Source organism: Papio anubis, chromosome 9, assembly GCF_008728515.1.
Source record: "Papio anubis isolate 15944 chromosome 9, Panubis1.0, whole genome shotgun sequence".
In the NCBI taxonomy this organism is placed as follows: domain Eukaryota; kingdom Metazoa; phylum Chordata; class Mammalia; order Primates; family Cercopithecidae; genus Papio; species Papio anubis.
The window spans coordinates 43,315,248-43,331,119 of NC_044984.1; the positions used below are offsets into that span (position 1 = coordinate 43,315,248).

General features: G+C 43.0%; 2 protein-coding genes and 1 pseudogene across 8 annotated transcripts in view; all 3 read left to right on the forward strand.

Moving 5' to 3' along the window:
* Positions 1-5,575, forward strand: part of C9H12orf54 (chromosome 9 C12orf54 homolog) — a 14,069-nt gene extending 8,494 nt beyond the window's left edge. For 6 of the 7 annotated variants that reach the window (XM_009180640.3, XM_009180637.4, XM_009180639.4 and 3 more), the window contains 3 exons: positions 2,004-2,052; positions 4,059-4,240; positions 5,358-5,575. In XM_009180640.3, the coding sequence (XP_009178904.1) occupies positions 2,004-2,052; positions 4,059-4,200 (191 nt within the window). In that variant the 3' untranslated portion in view covers positions 4,201-4,240; positions 5,358-5,575. Of the gene's footprint in view, positions 1-2,003; positions 2,053-3,514; positions 3,612-4,058; positions 4,241-5,357 lie in introns of those variants that run through there. The other variant, XM_009180643.4, reaches the window with a different exon arrangement.
* A 4,584-nt stretch (positions 5,576-10,159) lies between these two features.
* LOC101007008 (olfactory receptor 8S1) lies at positions 10,160-12,740 on the forward strand. The gene is made up of 2 exons (XM_003906292.5): positions 10,160-11,124; positions 12,549-12,740. Exons 1-2 carry the CDS (start codon positions 10,240-10,242, stop codon positions 12,738-12,740), a joined length of 1,077 nt encoding a protein of 358 aa, XP_003906341.2. The 5' UTR covers positions 10,160-10,239.
* Positions 12,741-12,761: 21 nt separating this feature from the next.
* LOC103875741 lies at positions 12,762-13,391 on the forward strand (annotated as a pseudogene).
* The last annotated feature ends 2,481 nt before the right edge of the window (positions 13,392-15,872 follow it).

Sequence of the window (15,872 nt, forward strand, 5' to 3'; positions counted from 1 at the left end):
GAGATATGGAGTTCATCCCAAAGTCTCACCCTAGGATCTTCCATTTAGCTTATGGCTAGAGTCCAGGTTCTTTTCTTTCCCCACTTCAACCAAATTGGGAATTGGCTTTCCTTAAAGCATTCATAAGTACTGCGAGTCTCTCCTCTGTCCATCTCAATCGCCTCATGTCTGAGTCTGTTCAGGCTGCTAAAACAGAATACCATATTCGTTAGTTTATAATCAACAGAAATTTATTTCCCACAGTACTGGAGGCTGGGATGTCCAAGATCAAGGTGCCAGCAGATTTGGTGTCTGGTGAGGCCCTGCCTCCCAGTTCATAGACAGCCAACTTTTTCACTGTGTCCTCACATGGAGGAAGCAGTAAAGGAATTCTCTAGGTTCTCTTTCATACAGACACTAATCTCATTCATGAGGGCTCTGCCCTCATAAGTGAATTACCTCCCAAAGGCCCCACACCTTACTATCATTGCTTTGGGGATTAGGTTTCAATATATCAATTTGGAGGGGACATAGACATTCAGTCTACAGCACGTGGACAGGGATGGAAGAATCTTTTTCTCCCTTGGAATGGCTGTTGAGGGCCTGAGAACACTCTCATGCTTCAGCTAGATATGGTTCTTGTCTGTAAAGACAGCAAATACAGAAAAGGGGAACAGCTTCCCAAGGCTGGCACAGGGATAGAATGGCAGGCAGGCTAGAGTGGAATGATTATTCAGGGTGGTCAAGTTACAGTTTTCAAACGCCCAGATGCTAATTCTAGCATTTCAAGAAAATACTCAAAATACCCAGGAGCCTAGAATTATAGCACAAAAGCCATATGTGGAACTCTTTTCTTCACTCATCCAAGAAAGAACTTACAAATTGGGGCTTTTCAAACTTTTGCATATATACAGATCACCTGGGTCCCTTGTTAAAAAACAGATTCTTATTCAGTAGGTCTAAGCTAGGCTTGAATTCTGAGATCCGCGATTCTCTACCTCTAAGAGACTCCCGTATGGTGCCAAAGCTCCTGGCTCTTGAATCCCATTGATTATCAAGGATATATATGACTGAGCCCAAAGAGAGAGCCTCCAAAGTCAGAATTAAATAAGATTGAATTCAAGGATTTTTATATCCCATGGAAGGGGTGAGGAGCCTTCAGCTGTGGATACAAGAGGCAAGGAGAGGAGGAAATCTGGAGATTCTGACTACTCTTGGGGTCTCTCTGGTATTGGAACCACTCTATGCTTTTTCAGCCCCGTGGCAAAATGGAGTTCATTAAGAGTACAAATCTTCTTGGGGATCTTTAAATACAGACAGTCCCAGAGAAGACCCCTCTGATCTTTCTCCAAACCTGGTCCATCACCTCCACTCCAGAACAAGAAACTATGGCCTCCACTGTGAGATCCAGAGGCTCATGAGATAATTTCCTTGGATGCTGATCTCTAAGGTTCAAAAGGTCAAAAGGGCCAAGCTTACCTCTGCTTGGAGAATGCTCTCCTTCATCCTTGGAAGCCTGATTTCCAAACAGATCCCTGCAGGGCCCTGGGAACACCCACCTGATTACCTGGGCTGTAAAAATGTGGATTTAGGATCTAACTGTTGCTGCTGCTTTTCTGCTTCCTGAAAGATGGAGCAAGGCAGGGTGAAATCCGGGGTGAGATGAGGAGAATTCAAGTCTCATTGTATCCCTTTCCCACACAAAAAAACGGAGATAAGAAGTGAACTACCAGGGACTTGTTCCAGCAGCAGCACCCTGGGATGGAAACATTTGGCTAACTCAGCTCCCAGCCCTGGATTACAGAGCTTCAGCGGCCATGATCCGCTCTGCTTCACAGGGGGCCAGATTTCTGGTGCCACATTCTGCAACTGCCTCTCTGACGGGCTTGTTAGGTCGTCAGTGTCCCTTCAAGTCTGGCCCCTCCCACTTTGGCTATACTTCAAACCAGGGATGCGAGCTGAGCAGCTGGGGAGACACGTCCAGGCCCCTGTAACAGAATGACTCTTCTCTGTGTCCACTTCAGGGATGAGCAACTGCTCCGTGACACCCATGACATCAGCACCCAGGACTGGGTGAGTGTCCCTATTCTGACAATGTTCAAGGGAGATGGCACCCACCTGGATATGGGTGTGCTGGCCACGAACACAGCTAGCTCTGAGCCTTGAGCCTTCAGAAGCCTGTGCTTCCAAAGGGGCAAGAAGTGCCTCCCCACCCGACTTACAAATGGTGAACTACAGAGCCTGGGATTCCTCCTCCATCCTCAGCCCCATCAGAAATCCCTGAAATCTCAGGATCAGCCCTGAACCCTCAGGATCAACCCTGAACCTCACCATAAGAAAGTATCTTATTGTAAGAAAGTATCTTAATTCAACTGAGGGAATAAGGGAACATAGAAAGAACGACAGCTAGGAAAGGAAGACCACAAAGAAGGAATAAAGAATCAAGGACATAGGCTGGGCGTGGGGTGGTTCATGCCTGTAATCCCAGTACTTCTGGAGGCCAAGGCGGTTGGATTGCTTGAGCCCAGGAGTTCGACACAGTGAGACCTGTCTCCACAAAATATACAAAATTAGCCAGGTATGGTGGTGCACACCTGTAGTCCCAGCTACTCTGGAGGCTGAGGTGAGAAGATAACCTGAGCCTGGGGAGGTGAAGACTGCAGTAAGCCATGATCATGCCACTTCCCTCCAGCCTGGGCTAGAGACAGAGCAAGACCCTGTCTCATTTAAAATAAAAAAAAAAAAAAAAAGGATCCAGGACTTAGAAGAAAGTTATAAGAAAATAAGCAAAAGTTAATTTTCAAAAGAAAATTAACAAAAGTTAAAATGCCCTAATATTGAGAGATGTCGCTTTCTCTTCCATAACAAGATGAGGAGAAAAAAGATCAGGCTACTGCAACATAAATTTAAATTAGACATTGGAAGGAAAGACTTTCCAATAGTGCAACTGAGAAATAGGACTAGATAGTCAAGAAAGATAGCAGCACCGAGTTGATGGGTGCAGCACACCAACATGGCACAAGTATACATATGTAACAAACCTGCACGTTATGCACATGTACCCTAGAACTTAAAGTATAATAATAATAATAATAATAATTAAATAAATAAAATAAAATAACCTTTAAAAGCTGAAAAAAAAAAAAGAAAGACAGCAGCACCATGTACTTCAGAGGGCTTTAAAGATAAATGTTTAAAAAAAAATTAGGCCGGGTGCGGTGGCTCATGCCTGTAATTCCAGTACTTTGGGAGGCCGAGGCAGGTGGATCACCTGAGGTCAGGAATTCAAACCAGCCTGACCAACATGGAGAAACTCCATCTCTACTAAAAATACAAAATTAGCCAGGCATGGTGGTGCATGCCTGTAATCCCAGCTACTTGGGAGGCTGAGGCAGGAGAATCGCTTGAACTCAGGAAGTAGAGATTGCAGTGAGCCAAGATTGTGCCATTGCACTCCAGCCTAGGCAACAAGAGTGAAACTCTGTCTCAAAAAAAGAAAACTAATTTTGACATGTTATGGTTTTTCCCAAACCAGGAAATGGAAAAGATGAACTCCCTAGATCCCTGTTTTAACAGAATTTGTCCCTATCTCAGAAAATTGACTCTCATAAAATAAAGCCATTTGTTTTAAAGAGATGGATTGTTATGCTTTAACTTTCTCAGTGCTGAAACCATGGAAGGAATAAATGAAAAGTGATTTCATATTAACAAAATTCTCAATATAACTATTGTAAACCTTTGCATATGAGGAGCACTTTTGATTGGTCAAAATCTTTCAGATATATGATATTATTTAATTTTAATTTTATCATTCCTCTGAGTCAAGCAGTAGGAATATTCCTGATGAAAACATAGGCTGTAATAGGTTATGATGCTTCATCTCCTAAAGCCCACCCAACAAGAGCTTTTTCCTATGAGCCATGCATCCATCAGGAAATTGCAACTCCCAGAACCTGAGATGCCCATTCTTGGTGGAGTGTAATAATGGAATCCCTAAGGGTAATGGAGGCCAGGAAGGGGACTGAAAGGGTAAGATCTCTTTCCCTCATATGTCTACAACTTTCCCTTATTTGGCACAGAAGCGTAAGGCCTCCAGATTCCTCCATGACCCCAAAGTTGAGAAGATTGCAGTTCAACTCTGGAGAGAAGCCATCAGGAGGCTGTGTCCACAACCTGAAGACACAGCTCTTCAGTCAATCACCTTACTACCCTGGACCCTAACTCTATAACCAAGGAAGAAGGACATCTCTGCTTCAGCCAGGTGTTTTACCCAGGCAGTCTTTCCCCTGAGCTCCACCCTGCCCATCTGTGGTAGTCAGGAACCCAGGCCTCATAGGTCCTCATCCCAACATGGCAGGGCAGCACCCCAGGAAGCAGGTGCAGTCGTACAAGGGGCAATAGGGTGAGAGGGTGGACAAGTGAAGGCAGGGCTAGGCCAGGTTCTTTTGGGCTCTGCGATCAAGACAAAGGGCCAAACAGAGTGCATCAGGTGTGGATAGTGTTCAGGAATCAAGGACAGAAAATTGTGGGATGAAGAGATGGAAAGGTGTAAAGTTTTAAAACACATTAACAAATGTGAGGCCTATAATTCCCTCTGGAAAGTGCTCTAGAAACTTACACTACTTTGGGGGCTTAATTCAGTGTCAAGAGTCAAACACAGTCTGTCCTTTATAGACTCCCTTGTCCGGGTTTTCTTTCCTAAAGTATTTGAATATGCTTCCCCAAAGGCACTGTTTAAGTGACAGGCCATTTCCTCAACCCTTTTCACTCTCCTGCTCCATAGGCTCATCTGACACCTCAGCCACCTCACCCTGTGGCAGAGACTATACTAGCCACACCCTCTATGTGGCCTTCTCTAGGGCTCATTAGGAATTCCTTTAAAGAAAGAATCTGAGTTATAGGTGATGGAGAAGATTGGTTTCATCTGCCTGTGTCTAAGTACAGTGACTCTATGTACTTTCTTGAATAGCCCCCTTTCAAATATTTTATCCTGTTTCCCCCACAAATCATCAAAATACATAAAGTGTTTCAATATTTTAGCATTAAGATTATATTTTGCTGAATGTAATACATACACTCACAAAACCTCTGTCAAAACCCAGTTTGGGTTCAGATTGTAAAGCAGGAAGCTTCCTTCCTCTAGCACAACATGGATAGCAAGTGTAGGACAGCAATAATCCTGAAGTGGAAACTACACAGAGAGAATATGGTCGACAACTAGTGGATCTCCTCCTTAGTTCCTGTTGGATGTCTTGGGATGGGGTCGTGAGAGTAGAAGGATCACCACGAGGACAGCTTTTACTCTCAGGGTCACCTGCCTAGTAAATTGTCCAGCAGGGAGGAGAATAAATTTCTTTTATTCCCATCCATATGACTAGGACATCTACAGCACAGCTTCAGTTGCCTGAAAAGGGGAAGATATTAGCAGATATCATCACTGAACCCAAAAGAGAGGGTGGTGCCCATGAGTGGAGATGCCAGGGCCTATGGCTGAAACTGGGAACTTGGAAATCAAGTGAGACCCAAGCACATTCCAACTGCCAAAGCAAGGAAACCAGCAAACAAGCAGCTGATGAAATAAATGTGACATCAAAGACTTGCCCTCCTGGTTCTTCCTGGGCTGTGGAATGGGTAGTGATAGAATTTCCAAGTATGATAGTGCATTTGGTTCAAAGAACCACACTGTAGCATGGGAGAACCTGCACTATTATGTCATCAACTCAATCTGACTTTGTCTAAGTTCTTCTTCTTTGTGGGCCTCAGTTTCCTCTCCCATAAAGTAAGTAGCTGTTACTAGAAAATGCTGAAGATGACTTTCATTTCCAATATCCTGTGATCTGGATGGTCTCACAGTCTACCATTTAAAGATAGTTATTCCCAGCCTGTGAAAAGACCACCTAGTCCAAAAGTATTTCCTATAAGAAAAGACTATTTAGGATATTTGTCAAAGATGGTAATCTTTGCATATATAAAATAAAACATATTACATAACTGGTAAAGTAGAATTTTTATTTCTTTCCTTTTAAACAGAATCTGAACAAATGAATGTCATATATTAAATATTATATCATGTAAGATTTAACCAGAGTGAGAATTTGTCACACCACCAACAAAATAATAATCAGAACACATTATGGCAATAAGGTAACTTTATAAAAATCTTCACCTCATAGATGTTGACTCAGCATTTGTTAACATAAAAATTTTATTTTTTTAATTAACAGTTTAAAAATTAAATTACCTGATAAAGAGACACTGTAATTATTGGATCGTACTGAAAACAAAACCAGACAAGGGTGCCTTCTATTTTCATGCTAGTTCAACAATATTTAAAATGTTGTCAGTGCTTTCCATTTCTTTATTTTATTTTATTTTATTTTATTTTATTTTATTTTATTTTATTTGTTTTTGAGACAGAGTTTCGCTCTTGTCGCCCAGGCTAGAGTGCAATGGCGCAATCTCAGCTCACTGCAACATCCACCTCCCGGGTTCAAGTGATTCTCCTGCCTCAGCCTCCCAAGTAGCTGGGCTTACAGGCACTTGCCACCACACCCAACTAATTTTTGTATTTTTAGTAGAGACAGGGTTTCACCATGTTGGCCAGGCTGGTCTCGAACTCCTGACCTCAGGCGATCCACCAGTCTTGGCCTCCCAAAGTGCTGGGATTACAGGCATGAGCCACTGCACTCCACCCAGTGTTTTCCATTTCTAAAAACACTTAAATATAAAACCTCAGCAAGACATTTTATGCAAATAGGTAGCCAAATTCATCCAGAAGCATAAGACAAAATGTCCAAAAACAGGCCGGGCTCATGCATGTAATCCCAGCACGTTGGGAGGCTGAGGCAGACGGATCACCTGAGGTCGGGAGTTCGAGACCAGCCTGACCAACATGGAGAAACCCCATCTCTACTAAAACTATAAAATTAGCCAGGTGTGGTGGCACATGCCTGTAATCTCAGCTACTCAGGAAGCCTGAGGCAGGAGAATCGCTTGAACCCGGGAGGCAGAGGTTGTGGTGAACCGAGATCGCGCCATTGTACTCCAGCTGGGCAACAAGAGCGAAACTCTGTCTCAAAAAAAAAAAAAAGTCCAAAAACAAATCAACGTATTAATGGAGTTACCTTCAAATTTTTACTTCTCAAAGTTACAGCCACTGAAATTATATTGTATCATATTAAAAGGCAGAAATAATTAGTGGAATAGAAATGCAATTCGTGATCCAGAAAAGTTTCAGTCTGTGATAGCCAAAAATTCCTAATCAAGAAGGATAAGAAGCATTCATTAATAAATGATATTGAGGCCGGGTGCAGTGGATCCCAGCACTTTGGGAGGCCAAGGCAGGTGGATCACCTGAAGTCAGGAGTTCGAGACCAGCCTGGCCAACATACTGAAACCCTGTCTCTACTAAAAATACAAAACTTAGTCAGGCATGGTGGCGGATGCCTGTAATCCCCGCTACTCAGGAAGCTGAGGCAGGAGAATTGCTTGAACCCAGGAGGTGGAGGTTGCAATGAGCCAAGCTGGTGCCATTGCACTCTATACTGCATATAAATGAGACATTGGTTTCAGAAACAGGAAAACTAAAGGATATTTTAGAACCTTTGAAAAAAGGACCTGCCCTATGGCTATTTAACTTATTAGTGTAGAATCCACTAAAGCATTTTATCATCAATAGGATTTTATAAACTCAACCATGATACCAGATTTAAAAGGTAACCTTCTCCAGTTCATTGCTATTTTTTAGCAGATGCATCTAAAACTGGACAGGATGTACAGGTAATCTGTATTTGGGGTATTTGGGGTATGGGAAGCATTTTGAAGCTGAGTTTCTAGGTAAAGATTTAATTAGTAAAGATTCAGCTATCCCCCTTGGCTAGGCTTCGAACTCATCAGGAGTAGTCAGGACCAGGAAACTGATGGGGATATCATAATGAGTCTTATGGGTGACCCAAGGTCAGACTTAGGATGTAAGGCCAAAACTGGGAGTTATGAGTAAACATTCAGTGTTCAAGGAAATAGAGCATTGTAATCCAGACCTGAAGACTCATGAAATACATACTTGAGGGTCATGAGGGAGAACACATTCTGGCGACAAGGGAGAAATCTGGAATACGAAGACTGAGAACAATGTCTCAGAATGAAAGTCAGAAAGCTACTTTAAATATCTGTACAAGAGAAACATAGAGGAATGAATGTTCTACTCTGGTTTTAAACAGTCTTTGGAGTATGATCAGAGAACAGTGGGACAGGACTTCCCCCTGTAAGATAGGGATTACCAGCAGCAGGCATTTCCAGCAGAAACTAGATGCTCAGAGTCCAACTTTGCAGTCCTACATGATGAATTCCCAATTTTTTTCCTATTTTCTGAGAAAGTGGTCCAGAATCTGCAGCACTACACGGAATCCCGGCTGTTGCTACAGCCTATATACCCACTCATGTATTCCCGTCTCATGAAATCCTTTCAAGTCTTCCTCTCACTTACTTTTCCAGAGATTCCAGGCATTCCTGGAATACACATCTTCCCTAGTAATTATATCAAAGATTCCCCTAGGTGTCTACATGAGTCCCAAACAACTTCTCTCCCACTTGTCATGTCTGGAGGCTGGTAGCAATACCTATTAGGAGGAATTACACACCCTCCTTTCTGAATGACAGCATCCACAGTAACTGCAAAGTGGCTTACCTCCCCCCACCCAAAAAAAAAAAAAAAAACAGCCTCCACTCCAAAATAATTCCTCACCTCCTGTTTTTCTTCTAATTGAGTTAGTGAGCAGGAGTGGGCTTCTACCAGTAATGATTGCAATGTGATTTTCTTAATAAAGTCACAAAGTAAGAATAACAACAGCAGCATTAGCAGAAACAACTTTGATTTTTGATAGTGTTTTACCCTATAGGAGAATTTATCTGAGTTTCGTCTAGACTCACAACCTTAATAAATAATTTTAATAGTTACAAATGTCAATGAACAGTTAGGAGTAGGTAGTTTGAAGTGCTTTATATATAATCTCATATTTAATCCTCAAAACATTACATAGCACTATTATATGTATTTTATATACTAAGAAATTGAGGTACAGAGCTTTGTATATCTTGTACAAGTCATATAGCTAATTAATAGTACAGCTGGAATGTGAACGTAGTGTGACACAGGAGTCCACTTAGCCACTGATCTGTGTGGCTCAATTATACTCTAAGCATTAGCTTTTCAGAACTACCCATGTTTTACTGAACATGACTTGATCTTTTCTCAGTCCTGAGTGTTTGAACACATTCTTCATGCCAATTAATTGTCTCTTTGATATTTATTTTCCTTGGTCAATTATATGCTTTCTTTCTTTTTTTTTTTTTTTTTTTTTTTTTGGAGACCGAGTTTTGCTCTTGTTGCCGAGGTTGGAGTGCAATGGCACGATCTTGGCTCACCACAACCTCCACCTCCCGGGTTCAAGTGATTCTCCTGCCTCAGCCTCCCAAGTAGCTGGGATTACAGGCATGCACCACCACACCAGGCTAATTTTGTATTTTTAGTAGAGATGGGGTTTTTCCATGTTGGTCAGGCTGGTCTTGAACTCCTGACCTCAGGTGATCCACCTGCCTCAGTCTCCCAAAGTGCTGGGATTACAGGCATGAGCCACCACACCTGGTCAATCATATGCTTTCTTTAAAAATTTGTTCAAATTTCCTCAATGTATTATTACTGATCCGTATGTAAATCAAACTTTGAGCTCTCTTCATATTAATTACACTGTCACAATTTCTTGTTTTCACATTCCTGTTCTTCAGTGGATCATTTAAAGAGCAAAGACTACACCTCAATCATTTTTATGTTCCACATGGCTGATATGAAAAGAGAATCATGGCCGGGCACGGTGGCTCAAGCCTGTAATCCCAGCACTTTGGGAGGCCGAGGCGGGTGGATCACGAGGTCAGGAGATCGAGACCATCCGGGCTAACATGGTGAAACCCCGTCTCTACTAAAAATACAAAAAAAAACTAGCCGGGCGTGGTGGCGGGCGCCTGTAGTCCCAGCTACTCGGAGGCTGAGGCAGGAGAATGGCGTGAACCTGGGAGGCGGAGCTTGCAGTGAGCCGAGATCGCGCCACTGCACTCCAGCCTGGGTGACACAGCGCGAGACTCCGTCTCAAAAAAAAAAAAAAAAAAAAAAAAGAAAGAAAAGAGAATCAGTACCATGAGAAAACTGTCTGGAGTAGTCTTTACTTGGCTGCTATGATTTTCCATATTATTTCTAGGCCTTTGTAAATGGCCTTGGGGAACCACAGCACCATCACCAAGTTCCTCCTGCTTGGGCTGTCTGCCAACCCCCACGTCCAGGCTCTGCTCTTTGTGCTGTTCCTGGGGATTTACCTCCTGACCATAATGGGGAACCTGATGCTGCTGCTGGTGATCAGGGCTGATTCTCGTCTCCACACGCCCATGTATTTCTTGCTGAGTCACCTCTCTTTTGTTGATCTCTGCTTCTCTTCAGTCATTGTGCCCAAGATGCTGGAGAACCTCCTGTCACAAAGGAAAACCATTTCAGTAGAGGGCTGCCTGGCTCAGGTCTTCTTTGTGTTTGTCACTGCAAGGACTGAAGCCTGCCTTCTCTCAGGAATGGCCTATGACCACTATGCTGCCATCTGCCGCCCACTGCTTTATGGACAGATCATGGGTAAACAACTGTATAAGCACCTCGTGAGGGGCTCATGGGGACTGGGCTTTCTGGACGCACTCATCAATGTCCTCCCAGCTGTAAACATGGTCTTTTGTGAAGCCAAAATCATTCACCACTACAGCTGTGAGATGCCATCTCTCCTCCCTCTGTCCTGCTCTGATATCTCCAGAAACCTCATCGCTTTGCTCTGCTCCACTCTCCTGCATGGGCTGGGAACCTTCCTTTTGGTCTTCTTATCCTACACCGGTATAATCTCTACCATCCTAAGCATCAGCTCTACCTCAGGCAGAAGCGAGGCCTTCACCTGCTCTGCCCACCTCACTGCAGTGATACTTTACTATGGCTCAGCTTTGCTCCGCCATCTCATGCCAAACTCAGGTTCCCCCATAGAGTTGATCTTCTCTGTGCAGTATACTATACTCACTCCCATGCTGAATCCCCTCATCTATAGCCTGAAAAATAAGGAAGTGAAGGTAGCTCTGAAAAGAACTTTGGAAAAGTATTTGCAATACACCAGACGTTGAATTAAAAAGCAAACATTGTTGGCTTCGCACTGTGGCTCATGCCTGCAGCAGGAGGATTGCTGGAGTTCAGGAGTTTGAGATTAGCTTGGCCAACATGGCGAAACCCTGTCTCCAAAAAAAAAAAAAAAAAAATTAGCCGGGCATGGCGGTGTGTACCTGTAATTCTAGTTACTTGGAAGGCTGAGGCAGGAGGATCGCTTGAGCATGGGAGGTCGAGGCTGCAGTGAGCTGAGATTGCACCACTGCACTCCAGCCTGGGCAACAGAGCAAGACCCTGTCTTAAAAAAAAAAAAGAAAAGAAAAAAGACTGTGGAAAATTTGGATCAAGCTGCATACAACATGACACTGGGTAAGTTTACAGTAGTAAGTATTCCTGGCTACCCTCATTGTCTGATACTGCAAGCTATAAATTAGAAGTGCATGAGAGAATGGTACAAAGTTATTACCAGGAGGACAGTTAACTTTAATCCCTCCTAGTGACAAAACAAATTATTAAATTATTACTTCAATAAAGTTTTATTATGAACATATTTATTCATTTTTCTCATTCCAAAACATTCATCTTGGGCTTTGCATTTAGTAAAATCATTAGTGTCATGAATCTATCATTATTTTTAATTTACTTTGGTAAATACACTAAAAGTTATGCATTTAATAAGAACACAGTGTCATGGATCTGTGGGAGAGAAAAGTCATAGATAAGACTTGATGGGAAGAAAGAGAAAGATTTCCAACCGCGTGGCCATAGGAGACATAAACACCTAAGAGAAATTCAGAGAGGGAATCAACATATTGAGGCAGAACTCGGACTCAGATAACATTCCCAAGAACTTAACTGTGTGTGCCGCTTGGTGGCCAGATCTCCAGTGCAAAAGGTTGCAAGGAGGCTCTGCGGCTCTGGAAACTTCATTTCTCACACGGTCTTCATTCACTGTATAGGGGATTTATATTGTTTCCAATTAGCTGATCTTATCAGTGTGTCTTTTCCTTGTAGAGTGCAGGCTATGTACCCTAGACAAATAATCTTGTTTTGACCTCATCTCAAGTGAATCCCGAAACTATCTTTGTCTCATCTTTCATTGTTTAGTGGCAGGTGGTTTGCCGGTTCTAAGGCCACTGAATAACTCTCACGTAAAAAACGTTTTTTCCTACAAAACACAAATCCATTGTCACACTGCTTCTGATTTGTTTAAGCTACATTTTACGATTGTCTAATTTACTATCGTTAACTGAAAAGGTGCAAAAACTATGCACAAATTATTGAATTTATTGAATATTAACTTGCACTTTTCTCAAGCTTCTTTCACAAACTCTCTTCGTTCTAATTGTCAGTTTTAAAAGCTTTTCATGAAAAAAAATGTATCTGTTACAAGGGGGAAAGAAGCCTCCAGGACAGCAGTGATTTGCCTCAGCTGCACAAAGGCCAGGCCAGATGGAACAGACTAGCCTTCACCGAAGGCCGCAGGGAGCCCGGAGCCCCGGAATCAAGCGTTCCGGTCACGCCTCAACCCCGAGGGGCCTGCGCATGCTCCGCGCTGCACGCGGCGCCCACGGCCCTGCAGTGACCCGCAGGAGCCCCGGGATAAAGAAACCCAGATGAAAACACAAGCCCGGTGAGATGTTGGCCTCCTCCTCTGCTGCCCGCGCCGCCACCTCTACACGCACCAAGCCCTCTGTCCCGGAGAAGTCGTATTTGGTCTCCCTCGATGGGCAAGACGCGGACCATGCAGGCACCATGATCCCGGCGCTGCCTCCCGGGGACCCGCCGCTCATCCTGGAGCAGCTCAGGAGCCGGGGGCCCGTTTGGCAGCTTCCGCTGGTGCTGCGTGGCCCCCATAGACCCCAAGCCAGCTTACCAAAATCAAGGCAGAAGGCCGAGCATTCGGTGTCCGTACACCTGGACAAGCAGGAATGGAATCCTACGATGCGCAAAAACTGATTGCGAAGTGGCCTGAGGCAGAGCGTTTTTCAGGCAGGGACGTTGAAAGCTGGATTTGACAGGGTTCTTTCTCAGGTGATGGATCCAGAACTAAACCACATGCCAGGCCACCAGTGGAACGAGCAACTCACGAGATCCTGAGGGCCCAGAAGACAGCAATGGTGCCAGTGCCCCCTCCAGAGCCCAAAGACCAGGACCCTCCAGCCCTCCATATCAGGGCGCCTCCCAAGAATATGTCCCACCCTTTTCGAAAGCTCCATGTAAATTAATGGTGAAGAAGTAGCTTCGGTTACATGGTTACATAAGACTGCAACTTCAGAATGAAGATAGGCCAAGGTCTCCCTGATTTCAGTATTTCAGCCTTGACTGTGGGCAGTGTCCAGTTTGAACTGGGAGAGAGTTTGACTTTGGGGAAGTTGACTGTGTTGTCCCCTTCGTTGTGCTGCCATTTGACCAGCCTGTCCAAAGGCACAACGCTCAGTAGACACTACAGAGAGATAAAGAGACACTGCAGCAACCTGAGGTTGTCCTGAGACAAACTTTTATACTTGAACATGGAGACTGCACATGGATTTTGGGTTTGTGCTCTGGAATACACAAAACCTACAATGAAAGAACATAACCAGTCCCAAAGATAATTTCAAAGAATAATGGGAATTTAAGGGGTAGCTGGGAGTAGGGATTTGACAGTGCTTATTTGACATTATTTCTCAGAGTTGCAAACTAGAATGTACAAACCATTAGCATCAGATAGCTTGATGGTTGAAGGTTGTTATGACCTTCTTGCGCATGAATTCTTCTACCTACTTCCCTTTCCCTTGTAAGAGATGACAAAACATGGAACCCTAGAATGTGTGAGGAAGCTTGGACATCAGGTGTAAGCAAAAACATTTGCAGGCTGTCTGTCCAGGGCCTCTTCCTGTCCTGCAAGGGCTAGTGGGTCTTGGGTGTGTTTAGTTTATTCTCATGTTTGTGTTGTTTAGAAAAGTGAGTGGTCAATAAATGGCTTCAGATTTATAATAAAATCATTTGATACTAAAAAGGAAATTTCACTTGGAATTTGTCCTAAGTAAATAATCATGAATATGCACAAATGTATTTTTACAAAGATGTTTATTTCAATACTATTTATAGTGGTTAAAATTTTGTAGCAATCTCCAGGCACGGTAGCTCACATCTGTAATCCCAGCACTTTGGGAGACCAAAGTAGGCAGATCACCTGAGGTCAGGAGTTCGAGACCAGCCTGATCAACATGGAGAAACTCTGTCTCTACTAAAAATACAAGATTAGCCAGGCATACTGGTGCATGCCTGTAGTCCTAGCTATTCGGGAGGCTGAGGCAGGAGAATTGCTTGAACCCAAGAGGCGGAGGTTGTGGTGAGCCAAGATCACGCCATTGCACTCTACGCTGGGCAACAAGAGCGAAACTCCATCTCAAAAAAAAAAAAAAATTGTAGCTATCTACATGTCCAACAATGTGGTTTTTGTTACATATATTCTACTACATCCAGAGAAATATTTCACTACATGGAAACATTCATGATATACACTGTTAGGTTTTAAAAAAAGGATATCACAACTCAACATGTAAAGTACAATCCCATTTGTGTTTATATAACTATATCTATTTCTGTCTATATAACTATGTCATTGTAAATGTATCTATCTACCTATCCATGTATATATCTGTCATTATTGTGATTGCCACAGAAAAAAAATAGACACCTCCAAACATTCATTTCTTAATAATGTACAAAATAAAAAGAAATATCCTCATCTGGCCATTGATATTTCACAAATGGTGTCTCCTCTCAACTGATACTCCAGAATACCCTAAATGCACTATACCCTCCAAACACAACAATTCAAGGCCTGATTTGCTTTCTTTGACCTAAGATGAGGCATCAGTTAAAACCCCAAGGGCAAGCTTCCTATGGTGAAGGAGAGTAGAAATAACTGAACCCTGGACTTGAAGTTGGTTATAGTCAGCACACAGATGTCACAGGAGGATAGTGATTGAGAGAAAGATACCAACAGACCCACTCAAATTCCCTTTAGCATAAGTAAAAGACATTAGATCATAACTGCATGAAGACATCTCTGCAATTCTAGAGGCTCAGCAATGGTCTCCCCATTGAAGGGGCAATGCCCTTGAACTTCAATGTTCACATAACCCCACTGCTTACTATACCACCCTTCAGTAAAAAGACCCCATCTAGTCCTTAAGGAAACTCTTCTTGTCATTCTCTCAAGGGTTTTTATGTTGTGGCCTCCAGAAATATAAGGAGACCCTGGCTATATATTGACCTTCCCAAGAAGTATAAATAACTGTTGACACTCCTAGCAAATACCTGAGTGCTTATTAATGAGAAATTGAATTTACAGGGAATTTCTGAGCATCAATTTCCTTGGTACACTGCCACCTTAGGAGGCCTGAAGGCTTCTCCTATAAGACAGATGACAAAAAGGGCGCAAATACACTAGAGACAAAACCACACGAAGTAATAGTTCATGCTGAGGTTTTTCAATATTATTCTAGTTTCATTGTGTTATTTGCTGTTTTACTATTAAAGCCTTGGCAAACTGTAAATTTGTTCTGTTCTTTTATCCTTATAAAACATATCACACTTATATAAGTATGTACTAAACATGTACATTCCAGTTAAAGAATGATTACAAATGAATGTACATGTACCTACTACCCAGCTTTAAGAAGTATTCATTTTAGGCCAGGCGCGGTGGCTCATGCCTGTAATC